Source organism: Ornithodoros turicata, chromosome 3 (genome assembly GCF_037126465.1).
Source record: "Ornithodoros turicata isolate Travis chromosome 3, ASM3712646v1, whole genome shotgun sequence".
NCBI lineage: Eukaryota > Metazoa > Arthropoda > Arachnida > Ixodida > Argasidae > Ornithodoros > Ornithodoros turicata.
Window position 1 is genome coordinate 99,266,895 of NC_088203.1, and position 24,348 is coordinate 99,291,242.

The 24,348-nt window shown below is 42.7% G+C and overlaps 1 protein-coding gene across 1 annotated transcript; it reads right to left on the minus strand.

Moving 5' to 3' along the window:
• Positions 1–876: 876 nt before the first annotated feature.
• Positions 877–24,104, minus strand: LOC135388967 (tyrosine-protein kinase hopscotch-like). Its single transcript, XM_064618858.1, has 19 exons — positions 23,897–24,104; positions 23,253–23,569; positions 22,880–23,061; positions 22,414–22,531; positions 22,185–22,346; positions 21,525–21,629; positions 21,285–21,442; positions 19,646–19,923; positions 16,567–16,805; positions 15,109–15,324; positions 14,926–15,047; positions 13,106–13,250; positions 12,877–13,033; positions 10,379–10,724; positions 10,160–10,268; positions 8,654–8,858; positions 8,473–8,594; positions 7,456–7,625; positions 877–5,431 (listed from the first exon to the last, which is right to left on the minus strand). The coding sequence occupies exons 2-19, from the start codon at positions 23,523–23,525 to the stop codon at positions 5,152–5,154; spliced, it is 3,387 nt and encodes a 1,128-aa protein (XP_064474928.1). The 5' UTR covers positions 23,526–23,569; positions 23,897–24,104; the 3' UTR covers positions 877–5,151.
• Positions 24,105–24,348: the final 244 nt, after the last annotated feature.

Here is a 24,348-nt window from a genome sequence, read left to right on the forward strand (position 1 = left end):
CGTCATTTCGATTGCCGTTGATTCTTTCATGTATTCCTGTCGTCTGACTTATACTAGTAGTAATTATAGTCGTCTGAAATACGTCAATACATGTATAGACCGGAATAAAGAACTACTCAGAATCCTACGTTGAGGCAACGAAAAAAATTTGTTCTCTAATAAGAATAAGAATAACTCTAATAAGAATACTCTAATAAGAAGAACTCCAATAAGAATAACTCGCCGCATCTGACGAAACGAAACACAGAGGGAGCCGAAAGACTGAGGACGAAATACTGTTCGCCATATGTTATCCCAAAGTAGGATTTAAAAAAAAAAACTTCTCAAAATTACGTTCTCAAAACTCCACCGCATGTGGAGTCCACGTTCGCATGTTTTACTATCCAGAGTGTCCGTGTCGCGAAATGTTTGTTCCTACAATGTAGCTCCTCCACAAATGCGCGAAGCACTGCAGTGAAGACTGCTTTACGAACGCCCACTTCCTTTCATTCTGAAAGTAGCAGACGATTGCAGAGTAATACCATTAAATATCTAATGGATACTGATTTATACTCATGAATGCCTGACCCGAATGCCGTGACTTACTGTTCTACACTCTTTTTCCTATTGTTCTCATGTAACGGCGCATCCATGAGTATAAATCCGTATCCGTTAAGTCTCATAAAACAGGTGACGATTATTAAATGTTCTAGAATATTTAATATATTATAGAATATTTAATAATCAAATGGTCTACAATATTTAATAATCGTCTTCAGCTTGCCCTAACGCGTACACGTAATTATCCGTATACGATCGCTCCGCGTTCCAGTAAACATCGAACCGTCGGTCTTGCTGTGAAGCAACACCCATCTGTACATACACGTAAATTGTACAATCGGTCGAATGCACATTTTATTTTTCATTACTTACATTGCTCTCTTAGCGTATCACACAGAAAACCAATGTAACGCACACACACGAGGTACAGTAGCGAGGTAACGATGCTTATAACAAACATTAAAATCTGTAAACGCTTGACTAGCAATCATGCTAGCGTTATAACGTGTATATCGAATGACAATTTGGCAATACAAGCACACCTATAACGTTACGGGTATTGAAGCAGACACACATATATCTATGAACACATGAGCAATCATTATTAACCCTGAAAAAGTAACAGAGCGCGTCGTATATTTATGCACTCTACGAACGAAAATGAGAAAACGAAAAACATTCTAAAAGCATTGCACACGTTTAGTAGCAAGCTGCCGCACAGGTACGTGCATAACAGCTTGCTATTAAACGGATAGTTCGCTCGTGACAGATCAGATCAGATCGTATACGGTGAACCCTCGTTAATATGACCCCCGATAATCTGACATACGCGCTTTACGACCATACTCCTGGGGAACAATTTAGTGAAACCTCTGAGAATCCCCCCCCGTTAATATGACAATTCCGCATTTTGACCAAAATTTTCGGGAACGATCATGGTCATAATAACGAGGGTTCACTGTATCTTGGTTGGGAAGGGTAGTGCATTTCCCACTTTATCAAGGTTCCGCGTTACTTTGCGCGTTGTTGTATGGCATAATTTAGTACCGGCATCGCAAAGCAGCGGAATCTACAAGATTTGAAATTCCCGCGCAATGTGACGTATACGTGGCGTCATGGTGACGTCACGGTGACGACACGATGACTGTCACCTTCGCCCCCACGTGACCACCCCAGAGCGAACGTCACGTAACGCAACACGTGCGGATGAGAGGCTCTGTTGCTGCCTCCCCGGTGCTTAGAATGATCTGCTTAGGTGATTTAGACACCATAAATTTTTGCACAGCTAATTCAATATTGCACGACAGATAGATTGCTCTTGGTATCACTACGTCACCCGAAAACAATGACGTCGAATTTTCCGCAAATTTATCAAATTCCGACGTCAAAATTGTGATGCGCACGCACATGCGACCCTCTTATCATCGAGTGGCACAATGGCACCATATTGCAGATTATGAGATGTCTGAGCTAGAGCATTTGAGTACGCAAACTTTTGTACAGGAAGAATTAGGGTATTACTGTGACATCGTACGTTAAGCATGATATTGAATTTCTTTTGTTTGCTTGTTACGCAGTTGCAGTTGCAGTTTTGTAGCCAAATGACACAAGTGCCTCAGTAAATATCTCAAATGGTCCAGTTCCGTAGCTATGCACCTTACGGTTCTCAACCTTTTAATTGCATTGCTCGCTTGGAGGTTGCTTGTTATGCAAATCGGGTATATGCTAGAATAATCGAAGGCAGAAACATTCATAGAGGCCATAGTGATAGGGGATGCCACATTTATGAAGCCAGTCGTTCAACTAACAACATTAACAGAAGTACACCAAGGAGATACTACTACAAACTTTATGTGTTATTCTGGTTCACTTTCTGGCTTGACACTTTGTATAATGGCACACTTGAGCTGACTAGCTTCCCAAAACCTTGCTGTAAACAAACACTCATGAAACTACTTCTACATGTTGCAAACGTATAAAAATATTCCACTTTGAGTCGCGTTAGTTGTGTAGGTATGTATGGTCCAGGGGCGACCAGTAGGGTGCTTCCAAAGTGAAGGGTACAAAGGTGCAGAATGTTTTTTCCTCAAAAGGGCCCTCTTTTTTCGTTTCTTTTCTTTTTTTTTTAAAGAAAGTCTGAAATGTAGGCTGCAGCCTAAAAGGTGCTTGTGTAAACAGTACTGTGGTGTAAGAGCAATAGCTCCATGTGGAAATACGGTACTATCAGGCTGAGGTGAATTATGGCATAATGCACTGTTCTGCAGCTACGTTGTGCGGCTTGAATTGAAATTTAGTGCAAAGTTAATGAAGTGAAAATGATAGGCACTTATTTGATGGATCATAAAATAATGTGTGGTACATTATCTGCTGCAATAGAAAAGGGGATATGACATTGAAAATTATGTTGGAAGTGCGTGCCTAAGATGCATACTGCAAATAAACAGGGATGAAGATCACTAACATTTCACACGTTGCATCATGTGCAACGCTGCGAGTAAAAAAAAGTCTCGAATACTATTAGTATGTAGACATGAAATCACAAAGTACCCATAATCTAAAACTTGAGCACGAGATTCTCTCAGATCTAAATGAGGATAGATGATCAAGCAATTCTGTTAAGGCTTGAATAACATCCTATTTAGCAGATCAGATAAATGCTCCTATCCTACAACCTGAATATTTTTGTGCAACGCTGACACTGATATCATCCTTAGACAAAAGGACCTATTACTGTAGACAACAATAAAGACAGAAAAAACAATAAAGAGAACAGTACTCAATCCATTTCAAGTAGGTACGCGAATGAGTGCTGGCTGCACAGCTGCTCTCGATGGCACATTAGTACTATCAGTACTTATCAGTACTTTACTATTCGTATAGCATACACAGGTACAATAATCTCTCAAAGTGTTCACGTGCGCATTCATTCCAGAGTAGGCCGTCTGTAGTAAATGTTATGGGAATCTCAGAGAATTGATAAGCAACATCACGCAATAAAAGCAAATTATGTTCACAAAACCAAAGAAGACGCCGAAAAGTGTGAGCATGATTCATTGGAAAAATAACGTGATTGTATTTTGGTACACGTCTCCAACCTACAAGTCATCTTCGCCCAGTGCATATGAGCGCTAGGAGAAGTACATGCAAGGCATGGGTGAGGTAATGTTGTTTGGTATGAATTGGATTATTTCAAATTTGTTCATGGTAAATCTTGACAAGCCATGGTCATGTCATGTGGTATGATGAGCTTTTAAAGGCTTTGCTTGTTTACAATATTTAATACATACGGTATAGAAATGCATTGAATTCAGTGGCAGGTCTCACATACATATTCATTGCATCTGGTGCATTACTATGCGCCAGATTACTATATAGACGGTCTACGCTGCATTATATAACCTATGGTACATAATAAGGACAATACTATACTATGTCTATAATCTCTCCAGGTTTATAAGTGCCTAAACCTTAATAGCACCATTAAAACTTACAAGAAATGTTCCTATATGTTGAACATAAATTATGTTCTACACTCCCTGGAATGCTATTCCACTGAGCCCACTAGTATGGTATCTACCCCAGTGGTTGCTGTCCACCCAAATTGTAACGCACAAATACTGTATTGAGTGGCATGATTAATGACACTTGTTACCCCCCAAAAATGTGTTCTAATTAAGCGAGGAAAATCTTATAGTTTCAATGTTCTGAAGCGTTCAAGCCAACCATGTGCAAAAAGTATGCCGGGATAAAAAGAAAAAAAGAAGGAAAAAAAAAACACATTTGGGTGGCAACATTGAGTGTGGGTTAAATATCCAAGGACGTTAATTATGCGTGCAAATACAGCACTTAAATCTATGTGCTACAAAGTGCAAACAACCTGAACACACCACGCTTCACCACAAATTATTATACAGCATTTCTGCGTACGTATTTCTGCACCACAGCACCACAATTGAAGTCGGTGATTATGTACATCAGTTGACTGCTGTTGACCAGTTCAATGATTTCCTGAATGTGACTCAGGGAAAGTGGTTTCCATTGTAAATGAATGTATTGACCTTGAATATGTGTAGCCTATTACTTTCATATATTCGATAAAACGGGGGTTCAGTGTTCAACCTGAACCCTATGTGCCAAACAGTACCATCAAACGCGTCGTAAGTTATAGGTAGGCTCTCAAACTTCTTCACCCTGGGAGTACTTCGACAACTTTCCAAATGTTCCAACCCCCCCCCAAATTTTGTAACTCAGCTTGGTTAATGTCAAAAGAATTGCCATTATTTAGAGACGGACTGTATACTTCGATGTTACTTTACAGTGCCCGCATCCATTGGTGCTGACACTTTTAAAGCCAAAAAGTAAAAAATTCAGTTTACGCACATGAAAGCGGGGGCACCAGTAAGAGAACAGTCTCTGTTTAAAATATCGGCAGTTCCCGACCCAACAGTTTTGCTTTCCTCGACAAAACTAGCATATTTTTGATTACCAACAACACTTTCACAATCACTTAGCACCATAATAACTTTTGTCAATATGTGACACATCACAACAACCAACGACGTACCTTAGCAATTATCATCACAACATACGGGGTAAACTAAGTAGATCACCTCAAAGATCGTCAAGGAAGCTGCGAATCTCCGAGAATGCTGGCCTCTCGTGCGCGTTGGATGCCCAGCAACGCAGCATAAGGTGGTAAACCTTGAACGGGCACTCGGACGGGCAGGGAAGACGTGTCCCACTGCTCAGTTTTTCTCCCAGTGCCTCCTGCGGCACATCGGGCAGAGCGGGGTCTTGGCCGTAGGAGAACATCTCCCACAGCGTAACCCCGTAGCTCCAGACATCCGATTTGGTGGAGAATTTTCCGTAGAGAATGCTCTCAGGGGCATACCTGCAAAGAGCATGCACATGGCCGTTTGCAATAAATTAGGTAATTATTAGGGGTGTGCGAACATTCGAGTTCTCGAATTCGAATCGACTATCAAACGCTCGAACTATTCGATTCGCGAATCGAATATCCAATGTTCGATTTTTCGAATATTCGACTATTCCACGAATATGAACGACGCGACCCGAAAGTGGGCTTCACCTGATGCTTCCGTGCATGAGGTGAAGCCTCCTTTACGAAATTGCCCTTGCTGCAGGACCAACACAGGCGGGACAGTGTTTAGTTTAAGATAAAGTTATCAAAAGTTATTTTTGTAGACATCGTCTGTGGGAGGGGTGGCGCCCCTTCCCACATGCAGTTTAGCGGTGCCGACGAGGGACTTTGATTTAATGTCTGTGAGGTTGCCTTTAAAAAGTTAGGACTCTTGAATATTGACTACATCTCACGAACAAGAAGGGTGTCTTAAAGATGTCCTTTACGTCTAAAATTTCAGTAGTGCAACTTCCTAGGGCGAGTGCAAAGAAACTAAAAGGTGTTCATGGCAAAGCTGAGGCTGGATGCCAATTCGTTTGTTTCACAAATGGCCTGTGGTTGTCTGAAACAATTACAACATCATCCGTATAACATGCTACTGCCTGACATAAAATTTTTAAATTAAGGTAATCACTCCAGTACTCCAGTAAGTGTAGGCTCACCTGAGAAGCAGGAAGCACTCTCATGTAAAATTAAAGAGTAGGGGCTTTTAGCAGAAGAATTGCATGTCTCTCTTGTGACAGTTAATGCCAGAAAAATTGCACTAAAGCCATGGGATACAAAATGGAAACTTTTAGTGCAAAAGTCACATATTATAAATTTTGCACGAATATTCGATATTCGATTCGGTATTCGGAATTTTTTCCTCCATTCGATTCGATATTCGATTCGACTTAAAATATTCGGATTCACACACCCCTAGTAATTATAATAATGCAATGTTCATTTTAATTGATGTGTCAGCAAGGTCATGCTTGACTACAATGTAAAGATATTGCAAAGAGTACCTGTTTTTAACGCATTATGCACCATCACTTGTAAAAAGGTGCTTGTGACTCTGCACTGAGCAGCTACATTGTTGCATGCCTAATGCATAGACCCTGACATTTCAGGGTTTAACTCGATTCTTCCCCAAATTTGCACCCTGAATTAAAGGTTTCCTCTTTAGGGTGAAAACCCGATTTTTACCCGGCAAATTGCCCTCACTGAGACATCTGTAGGAATGCACACTAACTTGTCTGACAGCAAATGCAGTTACATCACCGTTTGTACCAAACCAGTACCAGTTAGTCTGAGTAAATAAGATTTCTCCCCAAATTTAGCATAGTAGAATTTTTTTCACCCGAATCTGCATTAATTTAGAGCACATTGCGATTTACCCGAGTTTTACTCCCCAAATTTAGATAAACAAAATACAGAAACCGACACTGAAGATTTTTGTTTAAGTTTAATTTGTACAAGCTTTCGCGTGGAGGTCCGCGCTTCCTCAGGTACAAAGTGAAGTGGTGACACACATAAGTATATATAGTATAGCCATATACACGACTGAACATACTGCTGTACAAAGAAAGGGAAGGGGAAGGAGATATGGTGCCACATGTCTGTGTACAATGAATAGCTGGGCAGACGTCTGCCCAGCTATTCATTGTACACAGACATGTGGCACCATATCTCCTTCCCCTTCCCTTTCTTTGTACAGCAGTATGTTCAGTCGTGTATATGGCTATACTATATATACTTATGTGTGTCACCACTTCACTTAGTACCTGAGGAAGCGTGGACCTCCACGCGAAAGCTTGTACAAATTAAACTTAAACAAAAATCTTCAGTGTCGGTTTCTGTATTTTGTTTATGTGATCTACAGGACTTGACTCCCCTCTTCGTATACGCTTCCCCAAATTTAGAAAAAAAATATTTCACAAAAACATCAGGCTCTACTAGTACATAGAAAAGAGTTTCCTCAAACCCACAAGCGGTACATCACAACCATTCACCATTTCATGGGCAGCTTCCTGTTCTGTGTCTTGATGTAGTAGTAGTGATTCACGGTGAACTGCGCCAGACCAAAGTCACTGATCTTAACGCAATCGTCAGAGGCCACAAGTATGTTCCTCGCTGCAAGGTCACGATGCACGATTTGCTTGTCCTCGAGGTACTGCATTCCCTAAAAAGGGTACAGGATACATGGCTCTACATAATGCAGTGGCAAGGGCCCCACAAGGCACTGGAACCTAGAAAAGTTCAGCCATTATAAAACTAATATTGGTGACACTTTGAGTCACTTAGTAACTATGATAATCAATCCCAGTGATTCCTAATTAACCCTTCTATGCTTCTGCATGGAAAAAGGATAACAGCACATCAAGACCTCCCAGAAAACATAAAAAGATATTACAAACGTATTTCCCAAATATAAGACAACCCCTTGCCAGGACTATACTCTGAAACAGTCCGTGGTCCTTACTACAGGTTTTCCCGGTGATTTTAATCCAAGCGCCATCGAAATTAATCCACGTGCCATGCAAACTTTATGGAGCATGGATTAATTTAGCTAGGACTTGGATTAAAACCGCCGGGAAAACTTGTAGTCCTTGCGATCTCATGTTCCCCTGTTACCCTGAGCCCTGTTGACGGCTGTCCAATATTCTCTATGAAGGACTGTTGACAGAAAAATTAGGCGGTTCTACTGTACACCGACATCTGTCCTTGCGGATCTGTCCTTGCGGTATCACAGCAAGTTTGCTGTAGTGCTGTAGACCCGGCGGGTGCAATGTGGGTCAGCTGTTGTGTCAGTCTCTTCTAGCAGATTATATGAGGGTAAGTATGGTACATTAGGAAAATGAGATTAACATTAGAGTACTCAAGCTGTGCCAGTGTTAAGTGGTACACCAGCACTTACTAGCACAAAGTTCTAGTGTGCTTTGTCTTGCCTTTTTTCTTTCTTTTTTTTTTTTTGCTGTAAATGCAAGACTTTGTGCGAACATCATAAAAGTTACAAGTGAAGAACTCACATTAGCTATGTCCTCGCTGTACTTCAAAAGTTGCGGATGTGTGATCTTCGACTTGAAAGACTGAAGATATGTCAGCAGTGATCCCATTTCTACGTACTCCATCACCAGCATCATCTCAGGCTCTACGCAAGCATGCAGTACATGGTTAGACCTCTCAACATCTGGCCCTTTCCAGGCATACCCTCAACTAGCCCTTTGATCTCAACGATGTTGGGATGCCGCAGGTTCTTCATGATCTCGATCTCTCGCTGAAGGTCGCGGAAACCAGAGTCGGTCTGCAGGGACTCCAAGAGGGACGTCTTCCGCATGCATTTTACTGCCACTGTTTCCTCTTTCAATCCTGCCCACTTTTTGAAAGACGCTGCATAAACCTCACCAAAGAAGCCCTAAAGAATAAGGACAGAATGAGGCCACAGTGGTCAGTTTCTTTCAACAACTGCAATGTAGTAAGTACAGTAAATGTAAGTAGCATACCAAACAGCATGTTTGCTTGACCGTACAGTATAATCTCGATGATACGAATCTCTCGGGGTAGCGTTAAAAATTCGTATCATCCGAAATTCGTATCAAACGAATTAGACCAAAATATAAATTTAGGTAATAAAATAGACAGTGACTGCTCATTTTCCATTACTGTCAGTGAAAGAGGTCTGTCGTAACACTTTTGTGTCTCTGTTTTTGGCCAATGCTTTCCAAATTCGCGAGATGATTCAAAAGACCCAGCACGTGCTTTCCACGGCGCGAGTCGCGCGACAGTGTTCTAAAGCGAGCTTCTCCTAAAGCACGCAGGCGTTAGGTGAAGCCGACTTGCAGAATGGTGACGCGTAATGTTGCCAGAAGTTGTCCAGATAAGTTCCCTCCACGTGTTCTGGACACTGTATTCCGCCAGTGCGATGTCACACAGCTTCACGGTTTATTGTTGCGAGGGGAGTAAAAACAGAGATAAGGTGATAAGGTTCTGGGCCGTGTAATCCCTTTGACCTTATCTCTTCCACCACTACCAAAGGGAGAGTCATTGCTTGCATTGCACAGCATGACGTAAGGGAGTTCGTGGTGAGGATGGGGAGGATCTCCCTCCCCAAGCAGCACAATGTACTGAAAGTCGAGTGCAATAGGGGTGGACGGGTAGGTGGAAGGCCTTGAACACGCTCTTGCAACTAAAGAACATTGATAAGACACATACTGTCCACCCCTATTGCACTCGACTTTCGGTACATTGTGCTGCCTGGGTCCCTTTTCGAAAGAAGGAGCAGCATGACTCGCGCGCTCTCGCGTCACGGGGGAACGACCTCTGTCGCATCTCGGCTCGTTCGTATCATCCGTAAAGGCAAGATAACGCGTTAGTATCATCTGAACTCTAATACATAGGAAGAATAGGCATTCCAGCTGGGACCGGAAAAGAATTCCTATCATCCCGAGATTCGTATTATCCGTGATCGTATCATCTCGAGATTCGTATTATCCGTGATCGTATCATCGAGATTCTACTGTACAACGTAACAAAGCCAGAACAGAAATAATATTAGAAGCGTGCGAGCACGACACAACTTGCTCCTCGTGCTATGGGAGCACAGAAGCTCTCACGGTGGTCTCTCCAAAACAGAGACATTAGAAAGTTAAAGGACTACATCATATGTGTAGGTTACATGCAAGTAAATGCTGTTGCTTTTAGAAACGAGTTCAGTACCTGACCAAGAGGCTTTCCCTTTACTAGCTGTTGACTGTCAATGACCCAAGGCGATCCAGACACATCTGTCAATGGAGATGTGCTCCCAAGTGCAATGATATTGCTAGATCTACATAAATAAATGTCACACGTAAGCACATGGAAGAAGGATGACGCCGTTAAGTCGTGTAGATTTTACATGCAGCATATGCGGAAACGTTTTTAAATACATTTACTCACGTCTCTTCGAGGCTTATGAGACTCTCAACATCGATGCACGTTCCGAGATCTGACTGCAGTGTTGATTCGGACTGCACCGTTGATGTAGAACAGCTCGAGAGATTGTCGTAGCTCACTTCGGTGGACCTCAACCTAAAAAGGCTTTTCCCTTTCTTGAAACCACGGCGGATTGACAGTGGATCGGCTCCCAGCAGTGGGGACCCCGAATTTCGGCTGTGTGAAATAATATCTGGCTTTTCTCGATCCAACTGGGGAGATGGGGACTCCTGCAAGGAAGAGTCCAATGGGGGACCGTCCGCGTGGGGGTACACGGACGCATAAGAGTGGGTCCGCCGAGAGTTGTACACTGCAAGACAATGGAGATGCGTATTAACTCAAAACAATTCCGTATTACAGTAAATCCCTGTTATAACAGCACCACTTATAACGAATTTCCGGTTATAACAAACACGTGGCAAATGACACTCAATATTTAACTCAGTGTAAGCAGACTCCATCTATAACAAACTTCCCAATACTCTAACAAACAGTTTTTGCACGACTGTCAAGTTCGTTATAAACGAGATTCACCCGTATAATCGACGCTTATTACAATTTATTTTTTTTATTTACAGTCAAGCCCATTTATTATGATCTTCGATACAACGATAGACATCGACACAACTATCGTCGTGAAAGCGTTTGCTCCCGTAGAGCGATCAGAATTCTCCTGACAGGCGGTGGAACGCACAAAAACCGAGAAGCAAGATTATATTTTAAATTTTATTTTCATTGAAAACAAGTTAAGGAGGTATTTTTGAGAATCTTAGCTTCTGCGTTTTCCAAAATGTGAGTTGGCCGATAGCAGCATGTCGCCACCCAAGCACACGTCAACGAGCTACCAGTGGATAAGACCTGTTCTACAGGACGACAGAGTTCTGATATATGATGACTACTGCACTGGATGACAAGCGACGGACAAAGTCGTCTATCTCGAGAGATGCGAAGCCTCATGTGGTATCGGCGGTTATGTTGTCCTTGGGAAAAGCTTTCAACGCAAAGCTGCGTTAATCTTGAGCTAAATAAAAGGCTTTCTTGCTCTCAACAAACTTGGATGCTCAACGGCGTTCTACTTCGTTGATGTGATCCCGACCGGCGATTTCATGAAAGCTCATGCATAACGATACTCAGACATAATGAACAAGCTCGACTGTACATAAAATTTATACAAAAGCAAATACTGGTTTACTGTGATGTGTTACAAATGTACCGTTTCTATATACAGTAGAATCTCGAGGATACAAATTTCGGGATGATACGAATTCTTTTCAGGTCCTGGCCGGAATGCCTATTCTTCCGATGTATTCGAGTTCGGATGATACGAACGCGTTATCTTGCCTTTACGGGTGATACGAATGAGCCCAGGATGCGACAGAGGTCGTTCCCCCGTGACGCGAGAGCACGCGAGTCATACTGCTCCTTTCCATTTGGTTGTGGTGGTGGAGATAAGATCAAAGGGATTGCACGATCCGGAACCTTATCACCTTATCTCTGTTTTGACCTTTTTATCCCCCTCCCAACAATAAACCGCGAACTGTGTGACATCGCTCTGGCGGAAAACAACGACCAGAACACGTAGAAGGAACATATCGGGACAACTTGTGGCAACATTACGCTTCACCATTCCGCAAGTCGGCTTCACCTAACGCTTGCGTGCTTTAGGAGAAGCTCGCTTTAGACCACTGTCGCGTGACTCACGGGTGAAAAGCACGTGCTACGTCTTTTGAATCATCTCGCGTATTTGAGCAGCATTGGCCAAAAACGGAGACACAAAAGCGTTACGAACGACCTCTTTCATTGACAGTAACGGAAAATGAACAGTCACTGTCTATTTTCTTGCCTCAATTTTTATTTTGGTTTAATTCGTTTGATACGAATTTCGGATGATACGAATTTTTTCCGCGACCCCGTGAGATTCGTATCATCGAGATTCTACTGTATAATCATCATGTGTTTTTGTGTTTTTTTTTTTCAGCTACTGCTTCAGGTGGCTCCCCAAGAAGAATGACATCACCACCCAGACCTGACCTTGCGGAATGTTCCAGAATATGACTCACGGACAACTGACACGTGGCATACTTGCACCGATTGTGACGTCACTTAACGAACCTATTTAATCAATGTGCAACCCTTGTACCTCTTCTGTCCTGACGAAGACAGTGCCACTGTTGAAACGTCGAACCGTTCTTTTAAACGTTTCATAGCATGTTATAATCTATGTGTTAAATTACCCATTAGATAAATTATTTTTTTGTTAACTTTCCTCTAATCTGTCGTCCACGTCTTATTGTTTTACCTTTATTCAACTTTGCAGCCATCTGATATATTAACCTCTTTAACCTATAATCATCATGTATGCCCTCACGAATTAATGTGTACATCACATCAATCAGGAAACTCTCATAAAGTCTGAAGAAGTCTTATTATGACGCATCACTTAATTGTACTTGTGAACCAACCTTCATAAAATATCTGGTTAATATCCCGCATGATGGTTTGCGGTTGGGGACGGCTATCAGGATCTGTCATCCAACATTCTTTCAGCAGCACTTTGATGCTCTCGTGTGCATCTTGAGGTATGCGAAGTCTTTCACCTTGCTTGTACTTCTGTTTTGCCTGAACGAGTTAGAGGAATTATACTAGTAGAAACACAACTTCATTCAATGCAGAGTAAATTGCTGCTGTTACCAGAGTAGCGGATGCTCCATCCATGAATGTGTCCTCGGTATTAAATATTTCCCAGACTGTGGTGCCAAATGCCCACACATCTGCTTTTAGTGATGTTTTTGCCATGTTGTAGTCGTAATGAAACTCAGGAGGTATCCAGTGAACGCTAGAAGGGAAACAATAATTGGTCGCGTTAAGCAAACGAGCTGCATTACACATAGACCCTGAAGTTTTAGGGTTTAACCCGATTCTTTCCCGAATTTGCACCCAGAATTGAAGGTTGCCCCTTTCGGTTGAAACCCCGATTTTTACCCGGCAAATGGTCCTCACTGGGATGTCTGTAGGAATGCACTAACTTACTTGTTTGGCAGCAAATGCAGTTACATCACCGTTTGTGCCAAACCGCTACAGTCAGTTTGAGTAACTGAGCCCGACTTCTCCCCGAATTTAGCATACTGGAAGTTCTTTCACCCAAATTTGCATGAATTTAGTGCACACGTTTATTTACCCGATTTTTACCCCCCAAATTTATTTATTTATTTATTTATTGCAAAATACCCTGCAGCGCCGGGGGGGCATTAGAGCAGGGGGTGGGGATATACATCACGAAAAAAAAAAAAGGAATACAGAAATCGTGGACAGAATGAAGAAAACACACTAATCTCGCATGGATCTCAGTTTAGATAAAAAGACAGAGCCGTTTTGGGCAGACACAACTTCACGCGGCAGTAAATTCCATAGTGGGATTGTCTCACAGAAGAAGGACTGTTTAAAGACAGATGTGTCAAACCGGTACGGCTCTATCTTTTTGGAGTGATCAACCCTCGATGACATGAAAACAGGTGAACGGAGAAACATAATTGCATTGAGGCCAGTGTCACCACTGTGAATGTCAAACATTAATTTAAGCCGGCAGTGCTTCCTACGCAGCTCTAATGACTCCCAGCCTAATGCTTTAACCAACTCAGGGGAACGAGTCTCCATGGAATAGTTGCCCGTAACAAATCTAGCGGCTATATTCTGTACACACTCAATTCTTTTACGCAGATACTCTTGGTGCGGGTCCCACACAGCAGAAGCATATTCTAAAATAGGAAGAACGTATGCTTTATAGACTGTTTCCCTTACTGTCGGTGGAGTATTTTTAAAGTTGCGCCGGATAAAAAACAACGTACGGGTGGCCTTGGAAACAACTTGATTAACCTGTCCCTCCCAGTGCAAATTTGACTGAAACGTAACACCCAGATACTTGTACTCACTGGTTGCAGAAATGGGGGTAGATCCTATAACGTAAGTATGTGAAATTGAGTGATGGGGGCGGTTAAAGTGCATTACATTACATTTTGATGCATTCAGTGCCATCTCCCACCTATCACACCACTCGTAAACGCGGTCAAGGTCACTTTGGAGGATTCTTCTGTCATTCCCATCCCTAATTTTGCGACATACGATGCAATTGTCTGCAAACAACCGAATATTGGATTCAATGTTACTTGTTATGTCATTAATGTATATTAAAAAAAGTAAAGGGCCTAACACTGACCCTTGAAATTTAGAAAAAATATTTCCCAAAAACTTCAGGCTCTAAGGGTAACACACAGTTGGATAATCTGGACAAGGAGATCAATGACATTTGAAGAGGTTCTGACACTGATAGCATGGCATCTGTTTAAGACTCTCGTCAGCAACTATTGATGTACAAGTGTTTTCTTTCTATTCTCAGGGTTCTACTGCAGGGTGTCATTCAACAATTTCCTAATGCACTTGAAACAGAGCAGAGAGTTCAAGCAGCATTCCCTGACATTGTGCTCGTCAAAAGAAATCTGTCATCAGCAACTCACTCGTCATCAGTGTAGGTGATGATGCTGGGAGAGGAAAGCTTGACGTGAAATGAATTTTCATCATGCTGCGACACCATGATGTACTTGCACCTGATCTTGCCATGAATGCAGCCTTGTTCCTCCTGCAAATAAGCAGAAAATATGTAACACGGTGGAGAGCACAGAAAGCAGTACAATACTTACGAGGTACCACAACGCTTTGGCCAAGTGCTTTGCTGCCTCTACAAGGTCCACTGGCTGCAGCATGTACCGGTATTGTGCGAGGTACCTGTCGAACCGTCCCAGTGGCAAAAACTCCAACAGAGACCCAAAGTAATCCGGAGAAACCACAATGCCAATAGTAGCGACCACACATTCAGACTGCAGGAAAAGCATTCTGTCGCGCTGCATGAGGAACTCCTGGAAGAAAGGGAATAAGTTCATCACATCATAATTAGACCCTGAAGTTTTAGGGTTAAACCTGATTTTTCCCTGAATTTGCACCCCGAATCGAGGTTCAGCGGTTTAGGGTTAAACCCGATTTCTACCCGCAAAACTGCACCTAAGCTGGGCACCTCATGGCAATGACATACTAATTTTTCACAAAATACACGGTTGATCTCAACGTCTGATGCTCTGGATAGGCTGTATAACGAACGTTTGTTCGACAATAGAGCCCGATTTATCCCCAAATTCAGTCTGATGGTAATTTTTTCGCCCGAATTTGCATGAATTTTCGACATCAAGTGATTGACCTGAATTTTACCCCCTGACTTTGGAAAAAAATAAAACCCGAAAACTTCAGGGTCTAATCATGATCTGTCGCCACATACAGCACTTTGGTACAGCACATCACTTCAAAAATTTCTGCAATCGTATGTGTTAGCATTGGTGTTGTATTTCTGTATGTAGCAATCAATATAGTTGAAAGGCCAGTCAGCGCACTGCTGGTGTGTCAGAGACATGTTTACATAATAAGTGTTCTGTTTACTTATTGGTTATAAGACTGTTTCAGTAGAACCTCTCTATAGTGAAGTTGCTGAGACCGCTAAGAAAATTCACTATATCAGTATCTTCACTACATCAGTAGCTAAAAACTGGGGTTTCAACACATTGGGACCACAGGTTTACTTCACTACTATATCCATATCTTTGCTACATGAAGGTTCACTACAGAGAGGTTCTACAGTACTTATAAAGGTGATACGTGTGTGAGTGGAAAGCAGCGTAATGGCATGCACAAATGCAACTGGAATGGAAAAAAAATGCTGCTAACTCGTAATTGGCAAAGGAAGTAAGGCTCGCTGTTTTTAGGGGATCAAGGTCCTTCCTACCGACAACATGGCCAAGAAAAAAGAGAGTCACAACTAGAGAAACAAATACAAACGCATACTACAGACTATTTTCTGCCCGGAGGTGTTTTGATGCTTGCTTGCAAATAAATATTTTGGAATATGAATGAGCCTTTTATATTTCCAACACCACACAACTGCGAACGTGTGGCAAGCTGTGACGCGGCCCCAATGCCAGCGCATCTGGTCTTCATTGAGAGCAACCACCTTTAGTTGGAACTGTCCATTATTCTAACATATCTTCAGTTCCCTTCATGTTCAAAATTAATGGGACTGCACTGTATTAGCTTCCATTTAGAAGCCTACATACCTTGAGGTGAGTGTTGACAAACCGCTGCTTGAGCATTCTGACTGCGACTTCCTTGTAATCTTTCCCTTCTGTGTCTAAATAGCCCTTGCGCACCAAAGTGAAGTGACCACTGAACTCATCGGCTAAGTTGTCCGTGAATACAATATCATCATCGTGGAAGCACTGACGAGACACCTTGTGTCGTGCGACGTTGGCAGTTTCATTTCCCGGTGGTCGACAAAGACGAAGATCCGTTTTGTCTGCAGTAACAAGGATGAGACACTAGATGAATCAGGGCCAGAGCATTTCTGCAAACTCGGCATCAAAACCGGAAATTAACCAAGTCTGATGTAGGTATGCACTGCATAACGGCTCATCCAAAAATGCCTACCAAAATTAGTTTGCACAATTAAAAGTGTAATTCGTTCATAGTTTGTGGAAATGTGTTTGGGAGAGTGGCAGTTGCCAAGCCTTGCTAAGAATCTGGCAACCTCTGGGAACAGAAATTGAAGGGTGTGGGCTGGAATAACACTGCTAGTGTCTCTTTTGTCTACTGCCATTCTTTAACCGAACCGTTAGAGCTCTCATCCTATTTGTTTACACTGTAAGCAACTCAAAACCAGGATGAGAGCTTGAACGCCATTCGCCATGAATCGCAGTGAAATGCTGTGCGACACAAAAACCCGCTTATTCTGCGCAAGAAGTTTGTGGTGTACCAGATACCGTTATCGTGTGGAGCATGCTATGTTGGGCAAACTGCTAACTTAGCTGTTAAGGATTGTGATAGAACCTCGGAAATCGCCAAACATGTACCGTATTTACTGGCATAATTCGCGCACTTTTCCTCCCCAAAAAAGTCAGAAGTGTTGGGGGTGCGCAAATTGTGTGGGAACGTTCGTTACGATATTCAAACGATGCAAAATTTCAAAATTTTAGTATGTCGGTCATATGGGCTCTCGGTAGGGCAGATACTAACGTTATCACAGCATTGCGCAAACGCAAAAGAAGTACCCAAATACCGCGCAACCGCCGACGGTCGGGAGACAAAGCGCCAGCCCACTGCCGCTCATGTACCGGTGAAATACGTCGAGACGCTGCTGGAAGACGCCGCTAGTCGCACTTGACAGCCGAAAGCACGCTCTGTTCGCCAACTTTGTCACGTTGCGCTATAAGGTTTGTCATATTGTGTTTGTCCAGCGTTTCTTTCCGCGTTTTGTAGTTCAAGTCACAGCATCATCCATCACGTCAGTGGACCATCACCAGAAAGTATGCGCAAATCAAACAAAAGCACCGCAATAACCCCTTTTTATCCCCTGTTTACCCCTCTTGCCCCTCCGTTGTGTAATACCTCCTTGGAGGTCCTCAACGTATGGAAATAAATAAATAAATAAATACTTCGGTAGCACTGACGGCGTTGCGAAAAGCAATCGCCACGGTCGCTGAGACGCGCCTACCATATATCCGCCCGCGAAAAACGGGAGTGCGCAAATCAAGCTATTTTTCGTTTTCTTGTCATTTTTAGTGCTAAACTAGGGGTGCGCAAATTATGCGATGGTGCAAAATATGCGATGGCACAAATTATGCGATGGCGCGAAATATGCGATGGCACAAATTATGCGATGGCGCAAAATATGCGATGAACAAATTATGCGATGGCACAAAATATGCGATGGCACAAAATATGCGATGGCGCAAAATATGCGATGGCGCAAATTATGCGATGGTGCAAAATATGCGAGTAAATACGGTACTAGGGTGTCAAGATTGTGCTCCCTTGTTCAACAAAACTCGGTGTGTATATATACCACATAAAAGATACTCGTGCATGTGTCATCATGGAAGCGGCACACATGGCTCGCATACCGGAAAGCATTAGTCTCTATTGATCTGAAACGCTCTCTTCTTAACATCCTCTCCCCTCAATGTGTTCTGTAATGCAAAAAATAAACACTTCTTTGCTGGTTCTGCATTAGTCTAGCTGTATCGTCCTTTCAGTCCTCCTCGAACTCAACGCATGAATCTCCAGTCTACATCACACCAGCTGGCTTGCCTTATTCTTCTTTTAACTCTCAAGTTCTGTGTTTGCCCTTCTACAGTGGAGCGCAGACTTGCCTCGAACAGCGGAGCGCGTGTCATCGGGCGCTGATAGACAGCTGGAAACGAGATTGGGATGATCCACTATCCCGTTGAAGGGAGGGTCGGTACGCACAACGGATGCGTCAGATAAACGGTGCGGTGCGGCAAACGCATCCGTTGTGCGTACCGACCCTCCCAATCCCGAATCCCAATCTCGTTTCCAGCTGTCGATCAGCGCCTGATGACACACGCTCCGCTGTTCGAGGCAAGTCTGCGCGCCACTGTATGCTTCATTGCCTCAGTTACAACTACTATGTGCCCTTAGTTTCCAGCACCTATATTAGTAGAGCCTGAAGTTTTAGGGTTTTACCCGATTCTTCCCCAAATTGAAGGATGCCTCTTTAGGGTGAAACCCGATTTTTACCCGGCAAATTGCCCTTACTGGGATGTCTGTAGGAATGCACTGACTTACTTGTTTGGCAACAAACGCAGTTGCATCACAGTTTGCACCAAACCAGTACAGTTAGTTTGAGTACCTGAGCCCGATTTCTCCCCGAATTTAGCGTACTGGAAGTTTTTTCACCCGAATTCACACGAATTTAGTGCACATGTTTATTTACCCAATTTTTACCCCCCGAAAAAATATTTCCCGAAAACGTCAGGCTCTATATATTAGCCAGAGTTAGAGACAGACCATATTAGCATAAGTTTATCTGAAGGTGAAGCTTTTGTGTCAAAGAACTAGCTGCCAGTTCGAGAGCAACTGGCTTTGGCTTATCTGCCGTACAGCTCATACGTGCAAAATCATGGTATAAGCTGAGTTAATCTTTGTAGACCTAAGGATATTCCTTTTGTTTTTTAACCAAGACTAGATTTTCAAAGCAAACAGGCTCCCTAAATTTAAATCAAAGTATATATTGGGAGTCCTCATTATAGCTGCAAAACGATTGTCTATCAAGGTATAGCTCCATAAAAGAATGGAGGACCCAGTTAAAACAAGGGAACAGAGTGAACAAATACTGACCATACTCAGAGGGTGGAAGACAATAGTTCAACTCCACATCTAGCACTGGCTGCAATCCATCTTTCACGAGCCTTATCAGGCTCGGAAACGTCTCTGTGTTTCCGACAAGCCCAAACCCGCCGTCTTCAACCTGTCGGATTCGAAAGGTCTCGGGCTGTCCGTTAGCATTGAGGAAGTCCAGGCGGAATTCTCCGTGGGCAGTGCAACTCTGGCGCAGAAGGTAGCAACCGGGCTTGTTCTTGCCCTTCTCGGACAACTTCTGGTAGGCAAACTTAGCTCTGCGAGTTGATTTTTTAAAGTGAGTAAAATGTCTCACTCAAAAGTTAAAATGTCAGACGACAGCGGCACTTCCTTGAGCTTTAGGAAGCCGGGAACGAAACACAACACAAGGAGTGGAAGGGACGTCTAATGTCTTGTGTTGTGTTGCGTTCACACTTCCTCAAGCTGAAGGAAATGCCTCCATCATCTACATTACACCAGCTCACTTGCCTCCTTCTGCTTTGTTCATCTTCAAAAGTTCATTTTAACTGGGCAGTGCAAGTACTGTAATACGGACTATGTAACTGGTAACATTAAGACATACGACATGGTTTGTTAATGGTAACATTAACTAGACTGCCCCGTGGAAAAAATCCTTGAATCTCCAGTGCTGCAAAGCTACTGAGCTCTCAACAGATGTGTGATATGCTTTCATCTTTTTTTAGGCGTTTATATACATACCTCACCTCAACGCAGATATGCAGTGGTCTAACACCAGTGGATGAAACAGCACCAGCGCACGTCACAAGAGAGACGCAGACAAGACAACTGAATCTATGTGGCAGCCACCCCAATTCTCTGTCCACCCACCAAGCAACCAACCACCCAACGATCCCTGCCAAACTGAATGGCATTCCCAGCGAATGACAGTCGCCCCGAATGTCATTAGTTTGTATTGCATCGAGCTACACGAAGGAACAGAATTTCATTCTCAAATTATGTCACCGTCGATAATTAAGACACCAGGGCCAAACGTACGAAGCATTGTACAGGTACCTTAGTTATATTTCTATCTCTTTTTCTAGAAAATAGCGAAACGTTACATTATTTCACAAAACCGTTCCGTTTTTGACGACGCTTAGTTGGCTAAGTTTCACAAGCCAAGACAAGTAAGAAGCCTATCTGCACCACACTTGGCAAAGTGGCGACTGGGAACGAGGGCTGTTGTCCGAAAAACTGTGTTAAGCCTTCCTTCCTTCGTGTTAAAAGTTATTAAATTTGTGATAAAATATTGAAGTAGAACTTTTCATTCGTCCTTGATTTCTTCGAACGGTTTATCGTTGTTGTTTTTGTTACCTCTCTACTGTGAGTTCACATGGTTTCACCATGTGACACGAAACAAATGTCATTCAGTGCAAATGTCATTCACTGGGAATGTCATTCAGTGCAAATGTCATTCACTGGGAATGACATTCAGTGCAAATGTCATTCACTGGGAATGACATTCAGTGCAAATGTTATTCACTGGGAATGACATTCAGTGCAAATGTCATTCACTGGGAATGTCATTCAGTGTGAATGTCATTCACTGGGAATGACATTCAATTTGACGTGTGACAGGGAAATTAGAGTTCTAACATGTTCGATAATGAGTGCTCACCCAACGGGTCCATGGCATCTCAGTGAATGAAGCCTCGTGAGTGAAGGAGTTATGAGGTTCATGCAGAGGTTTACAGTCCACTTCTCTGTGAGCCGGTAGTAACCGTCAAGCAACGACACAAATGCGTGCATCGTGTTCAAGGATGAAAACTTTAAGTTCTGCATCAAATGAGAATTAAGAACAGTTTAAAGAGAGCTTCAACGCCGAACACTGCAAAGAGGCCACAGTGCAGCTGTTCACCTGCGGAATTCCGTTACGGCGGCTTATTTCAACAGTCAGGTTAGAAGGAATGGTGTTGATGAAGCAGAGATCACTGATGGTACAAATCTGAGACCATGCCGCATTCTGAAATTGAAAAAAAAGACATTGCGAATACATTTTGTAATTTTTTAAGTGGACAAGGATACGTTTGTTTCACTTTTCATGGTAAACAATCAGTCTTCACTGAGTTGCAATTTTTTTATCAAATGAGGTGATGTATTTACTATCTCTTATCCTCGACACAAAAACATTCTGAATACGAACCTGTTCAAGAACTGAAATTGGCTTGTAATGCCAAATCTGCAGACATATTGCTTTCATAATTTTATTGTGCTAAAGAACCTGCTTTATTACAGCTGGCAGATGAAGTGCTGTGATTGGTCGTGTGACAGCACAGCCAATCACACTACACCCGCAAGGTTCCTTCATGGATGTCACAGCTCGCTCTTGGTTATAGCAATATGCGGTTTACTACACTTTTCAGTTTGCTGATAGCTCTACACGCAGATAATTATAGAATAATAATAATTACATCAAATGGTAATTAGAAGTAGGACTTCAATGGGTACCATCTGCCCTGATTGAGTCAGCACTGCTTACGCATTATGCATTAAATAATTTCCAACAGAGTTATTTTACCTCTTTTGAACTCTTACGACGAATCCGTAGCCCTGGCAGCTGGTGGTACGGATGGACCTGAAGTAGAACCTCCCAGACACGACCGTCCGTATCTATTTGAGCTTCAAATTGTTCGCATCCATAATCGGGAACGAGGGCAGTAAATTCGCTGACGTAGATCTCCTAATAGAAGCAAAGAAACAATGGGTCATACTTAAATTATTCTTGAACTGTACAAATCGATGTTTACCTTTATCCTTTGCACATTCTGTCGACTATTCTGCCAACATTCATGAAGTGCATGAACCATGCGCGGCTTCAGGACTCTCATCTTCCATGGGTTAGTTAATGAAGTTGGCATGAAGTCACTACAACAGAAAAAAGGAAAAAAAGAAAGGAGATTTGTTCTGACAATGCATAAGAGGAAAGATTGGGTGCAATGACATACAAAATGTTTGAAAATGACAAAACTTCGGGTAGGAAGGAACATGAAGCTGCGCAGCTTGAGAAATAAATTTTCTAAATTCGCGTAATCTGAAAGAACTAGGGCTCGAAATTAAAGAAGGTTATAACCCAAATGCGTGTTCCAGCTCTCATAGCAGTGATGACTCCAGTGATTTTCTTGCCACACTCTGTACATCAATGATGCAAATAAAGCGCGACAACGTTGTCAGAAATATCGAGCCACCCTGCAATTCTCATAAGAAATTGCATACCTAAAGCTGTACGACCCATCCTGTGGGGACTGCCCCTGTTCAATAAGATGTCTGGCAACATCCGTGACTACGAGTCCAAGGGTCCGACTCTGGACTTTGCTGTGATGCAACTCTGTCACACGCCCGGAGAGAAAGTCCTGTCGCATCTGGTGGTAGTAGTAGTTCAGGGCGCCTGGCTCCTTCTAGCAACATAAAGACCATAAAATGTGCGTTACATACTGTGAAGAACACAAAAACAGAAGCACTGAAGACGATCGTAGATTTTTTGCTGCGAAAAGTTAGTACCCAATGAAGTTTGAAAAAGCCTGTACAGTGGACATTCTTTTTTCGCACAATTAGCAGAGAAGGGAACCTTTCAGTAGATGGAACTTACGTCATACTTTTCCAAGCTGTACGGTTTGAATCTCAGTCGGAAGTGAAAGTTTAGCACTCTGTCTTTGGCCTTAATTTTAGCGGATGGTGGGAACCAAAGGTCTTGATCCGAAGAAAAGAGCCCAAATAAATGCGTCGCCGCGGGCGATATGTTGCACTGTTCTGCAGCCTGCAGGCAGAGTTCCTCAGCATAATAACTGTGTGAGCCAGGTATGACAAGGGGGTCCTTTGGAATGCAGAAATGAATGCAGATCGCGGGATCCGTAGTCAGCATGTTGGGCTTTGTAAGAAAGTGTGACTTCCGAACACGAAGAGATCCTAAAAGAAAAGCAGTCAAACATCAATCTCAAAAATGTCAAACTGCGCTCGCGAGCTATCTGTGCACAGGAAAACATGTGCAATAACAACTTTGCTGCTCTATATTATTATCTTTTTTTTCTTTTACGGTTATCTGTACTCTACCGATAAGGAAAAAAAAACCTGTACACTTGGCAAAGAAACGTAGGTTCATAAACGATTCATCAGGTGATCCACACCCTCCACGTACTTGTGGCTTGTGCTAATTGACAATTAACTGCAGCTTATTCGTTTATTTGTGGTCTCTCAAATGTTCATCAGAAAGAGCAAGTAATAGCCACAGCTCACCTGCTATCTGAATGAAGGAAAACAGCCTGCTGGTAAAGCAGTTCTATAGCTGTCAGGTGAAGTAAGTGCACCGCTCGTTTCCCGGCATTCTTAAGTATTGAATACGATCTTCTACAACCAATTCAAATATCTGATTCACAACAAGATGTCATCTTATCCGGAGATTGTCGGTACGGGATGCGGTATAGAGTTCACATCGCGATAGAGGTATAAATAAATATAGCCAAAACAAAACAAAAATTGTGTCGCCAAGGTTGCTGGGCTAAAGATGTTAGCTCTGCTAGCGTCGCCCAAAAGTGTCAGTTCTTTCATGTTCAGTGATTCCTGTTCGCAGAACTCTCTCCTTGATATTTCTGTGTTCTTGTTGGACCTTCAATTTCATATATCGTTTGATAATGCTTTTTTTTTTTTCAAGGAAACATGATTAATATACTTCAATGATCGCGAATAAG

Bases quoted from the DNA above. Each gene is read 5' to 3' on its own strand.
- LOC135388967 (XM_064618858.1), bottom strand. From the start codon at position 23,525: ATGCTGACTACGGATCCCGCGATCTGCATTCATTTCTGCATTCCAAAG. The intron at 13,251-14,925 runs GTGAGTTGCTGA...TTTCCCTTCTAG, and splicing joins ATCACCTACACTGATGACGA to CGTTCACTGGATACCTCCTG. The intron at 13,034-13,105 runs GTAACAGCAGCA...TAACTCGTTCAG, and splicing joins ATGGAGCATCCGCTACTCTG to GCAAAACAGAAGTACAAGCA.